At 38.8% G+C, this 4,715-nt stretch overlaps 1 protein-coding gene across 1 annotated transcript in view; it reads right to left on the bottom strand.

Annotated features, from left to right (window-relative positions):
- Window positions 1-942: 942 nt before the first annotated feature.
- The window catches only part of LOC121925884 (AT-rich interactive domain-containing protein 5B-like), a 361,184-nt gene continuing 357,411 nt past the window's right edge, over window positions 943-4,715 (bottom strand). Inside the window, exon 5 of the mRNA XM_042458454.1 lies at window positions 943-2,505. Within this exon, the coding sequence (XP_042314388.1) occupies window positions 2,165-2,505 (341 nt within the window). The 3' untranslated portion in view covers window positions 943-2,164. The remainder of the gene's footprint in view (window positions 2,506-4,715) is intronic.

Genomic DNA, 4,715 nt, shown 5'->3' with positions numbered 1-4,715 from the left:
TGGAGTTTATTACATGGCTTTTAAACCACCATAAAAGTTTGATAATAGTGCCTTCAGTGATACCTATTGCATAATGCCATCTCCCTCTTTTTGCTGCCTTGTCTTCCAATCATGGTTAGCCTGCACCTTGCCATTGACAGGGAAAAGATATCAATAAGCTCCCAATCATGCTGGTATAGCACTATTTGTGGGTGTGGTAAATTATGCTCTGGCAGTTCCAGAATTGCATGGTCACATAGTGTCAATGTCTCCTCTCTCCCACACCTCTCCACATCTCTATTCTGGAAAAGTCTTTCTGTTTGTTTTGCAAACACAAAACTCCAAAATTGTGTTTATGCATGTGGCTCACACACCCACACACGCAAACACACAATGAGTGCATGCTGGGTAGGACACAGAACAGGAGGCATAGTTAGGATGGGATGGAAGAACTTCATGGGACACACAACAGATGATTGCGCTATTGAAGGACGCACAGTAGGGAGTACTGTCTTCACTTCCCTTCATAAACTCAGTCATGGTAAGATGGGTTGTGTGATAAAGTCTTACAGTGTTGGACTCCATCACTGTAGTTACAATGAGATGCATGTTCTTGCCAGTTATATTATAAGGTGTATACATTTCCTTTCATAGTAAACAGCATGGTTGACAACAGCCACATTATATATTTCATACCAGGTGTCTTACTGCAAAAATGGTAAGTGGTATCATCTAATGAGTGTTTAGAAAGGCTGCAATTGGAGTGTTGGTTTTACAATCCTGCTTGCATGAGAGTAGACTTTGGTCAAACATTAAGATAAACAAATTAGGAGTTGTTGAAAGCAGTTTTATTTCAGTTATGCAACTACCTGCACCCAAAAATCACACCAATACCAGTCTTGCAATTTCTCTGCGCATGTGTAACAATATGTGCAACACAACTCATTCTGGCACAGACATAGCTGGATACAAGCTGAGGAAATTACATTACACCAATTATCATCACTGTCCAGAGACAGAAATACATACTTTGAAGTTCATTTCATTATGTACCTCTCAGGTACTTTGGTTAATTTGGAAAAGACCTTTATGGACTAAATTCTACAATGCATTATCCTGAAATGCTCTCAGTCACCATAGCATTCCACATCCTTATTATAATTAGTGAAAGGATGCCTCACAGTTCTCTTGCCTAGAACTGAGTCTCATAGCCTCTTCAGTGCCACAAATCTAAAATCTCCATCAAGTGAATAAGAATGAAATCCTTAAACACATACCTGAATACTGTCAACTGAAACAAACAGAAATCCCAGAGAATAGGAAGTTTAATGACTGTAGTCACAGCAAATTTTTAAAGCACTACTGTGTTGATTGTAAGCTGGAACTCACTTCAGCTGCTCAAAGAACTGGCCTGTTGCATGAGCAATATAACATGGGAGCTGTATGTTCATTAAGACTGTGTTCTTCCATGAAAATAAAAAAGAAATACTACAACTTATAAGCAACCATGTGACAGGACCATCCTCTTTAGCAAAGACTGAAAGGAAACCTTGAAGGCTCTTCCACTAAGGCCCTTGAAATGTTTTCTGACAAAAAAGCACAATAAAAACAACAGTGGGAATGGCTAAAGTGCCAGAGATTTATAGACAGTTTCCAACAAAATGCCAAAATGCTACTCACTTTACTTTACAGTATAAGACCTGAAAGGTAAATTAAAATCTTGCTTGCCTCTTCAGCAACAGGAACAACTGGAGATGTGCAAGCATTGCTCAGCAACATACACAGCTGTATGTGTTTAGCTTTGTAAGAATGCAGCAACTGAGTTTTAGTTTGGAAGACTTTGGGACATCATTCCAATAAATAAAAAGTTGTGTAGTACAAAAAAGTGGAGTCACAGTTGTCAGTATGTACATTTTTAACAACAATACATCTAAACAAATATATCTTCAGTTTACAGTAAGTAACTGAGCTATCTTGAATTTCTTTTATAGAAGAAAAATGAGGTATAAGTTACATAAAAAAAGATGATAAAGTACAGGTCTTTCTGAAGAGAGTATTTTAATTGTGATAAAGAGCCATTTAAAAACAAGAAGACTGAAAACAATCACAGATGCATCCTTGATCTCTGAGTGAAGATGGAATATCGCAGGCACTCAACAATTGACTTATATGTGGCTTTGCTATTTTAGAAAGGTTTATCCATTATTCTTGCCTTTGACTTGGAAAAAAACAGAAGCAATTTCAACAGCAAAATGGTTTTTAACTTGCAACAATACAAGAATAAAAATGACTTACCAAACTCGTCACATATGCTCTCATTTTCAACAAGAGTTGGGTGATCAAATGTATCTCGACAGTAGAGTATCTGTGGGTTCTTGCTAATTGCAGCAATGCCCCCAAGGGCTAACACAAACTGGTCCACTTGTACAGAAGATGGCTTGCCCTGGATGCGTTTCAGCATGGAACGGTAGCGACAGTATTGAGGATAGCTGAGGATCAGGACATTTGCATCTTCATCGTCCTCACCTGGAAGAGATGTATCATGCAAGATGTTATTCACTGCCCCAGTTGCAATGTTATGTTAAATATAAAGCAAGTTTGGGAAGATATGTCAGATTCTCTTATTATTACAGTAATAAAAGGCAATTAAATACATTACAATACAGGAATGTAATTGGACTGAAAGCAATTTTAGAAACACATCAGTAAAGAAAACACAACACCCACTCATCAAAAGATGATAGAGATATATGCACACATATAAATTTTGGTCAATAAATACTGCGTTTTGGATTCTTCTTGAAGGTACGACTATGGGGGCTGTCATGATGAGTATCTGTGTTTGAAAATTTACCACTGCAAGTGATCATTGTACAGCACATTAGAGACTCTATCACTGCTTTGGAGAGCATATATGCAATACAAAACTTGAGGCAGCTAGGGTTTTTAGGTGGGAGGTGTTGAAGTTTTATTTCTCAAAAAATTGTACTATTAATCATGAATAAAAGTACTTTTTAAATAGACATGATCTCTCTCAGCAAAAATTACCCCCTCGGAATTATCCAGCCAGGTTTGAGCTACACAAAGAGTGCTCAACAATGGCTCCTTTTCATCCAGGAGAGAAGTGACTAGTGGGGTCAAACAGGGCTCTGTCCTGGGCCTAGTTCTGTTTGTTCAACATCTTTATCAATGAACTGGATGACAGAATTGGGAGCCTACTTATCAAATTTGCAGATGACACCAAATAGTAGGAATAGCTAATCTCTAGAGGACAAGATGAAAATTCAAAATGCCTGAATAGAACGAAAGCTGGGCCAAAGTAAACAAAATGAAATCACACGGAGAAATGTAAGGACTGCACTTAGGACAGAAAATAAAATGCACAGATATAGGATGGGGGACACCTGGCTGAATGAACACATGTGAAGGGATCTAAGAGTCCAAGTAGACCCAAGTTGAATGAGTCCAGTGTGATGCGACAGCTAAAAGGCCATTGCAATTTTAGGCTGCATCAATAAAAGTATAATGTCTATATCAAGAGAAGTTATATGCCACTGTACTCTGCTTTGGTCAGGCCCCACCTGGTTTGTTTCCAGTTCTGGACACCACAATTTAAAAGGACTTGAGAAACTGGAGCGTGTCCAAAGGAGGGTGACTAAAATGGTGAAGGGTCTGGAACCATGTCCTATGGGAACGACTTAGGGGCTGGGGATGTTTAGCCGAGAAAAGAGGTTAGAGGTGATATGTAGCCTGTTTAAATATTTGAAGGGATGTCCTATTGAGGAGGGAGAAAGCTTGTTTTCTGCTTCTCCAGAGAAACAGGACCCAGAGCATGGATGCAAGCTGAGGAAAAGGATTCCACCTCAACATTAGGAGGAACTCCTGACAGTAGGGCTGTTCGACGGGAACACACTCCCTCGAGTGTAGTGGAATCTCTTCTTTGGAGTCTTTAAGCAGACAGGTTGTCCATCTGTCAGGGATGCTTTTATTGAGAGCTCCTGCATGGCAGGGAGTTGGATTGGATGCCTTGTGGGCTCTTCCACTTACGATTCTATGATTCGATGAAGTGGTTTTGGGATGTGTAGGATTTTGACACAAACCAAGATAATGCAATGGTTTTATAAAAATACCATGATTCCAGTCTCTGTGACAGATTAAAATTAAAAATATGAAATTAATCTTTTGCTAAAATTTCACTTCCAGAAACCAGTAGACAAAGATTAGATTTCTTTAGTATGATCTCCCTGCACACAAAAACCCTTATTATCTTGTTGATATAAATTAAAACTGGAGGCAATCACACTGATATTATGCTATATAGGCATTTAGAAATTTTCCTATTGCATAACCTATAATTATACTATGGAATGCTATAAAACACCACCCTCCCTATTTTTTATTTTTCTATGATGATGTAGTGGTGATGATGATAGATGTGATGACAGACTTCTTTCCATTAGAAAAGAACCTCAAGTTAAAAATCTAAAGGTTGCCAGGAGCCAGAGTGGTTGTACGATTGAGCACTAGACCAGTGTTCAAGTCCTGCTTGGCCATGCATATTCACTGGGTGCCTTGGGCAATCATACTCTCTCCGCTCGAGGAAGGGAAAGGGACCTATCTGAACAAACTTGCCAAGGAAACCCATGTTAGGTCATCTTCGTGTTGCCTATTCAGAAATAAATCGAAGGCACAAAAACCACAAAAATGACGAAAGTGAAACTGGCAGATTTCCCTTT

The sequence above is a fragment of the Sceloporus undulatus genome, chromosome 3, assembly GCF_019175285.1.
Source record: "Sceloporus undulatus isolate JIND9_A2432 ecotype Alabama chromosome 3, SceUnd_v1.1, whole genome shotgun sequence".
In the NCBI taxonomy this organism is placed as follows: domain Eukaryota; kingdom Metazoa; phylum Chordata; class Lepidosauria; order Squamata; family Phrynosomatidae; genus Sceloporus; species Sceloporus undulatus.
The sequence above is the reverse complement of the archived record's forward strand: the minus strand, read 5'-3'. Positions and strand labels throughout refer to the sequence as shown.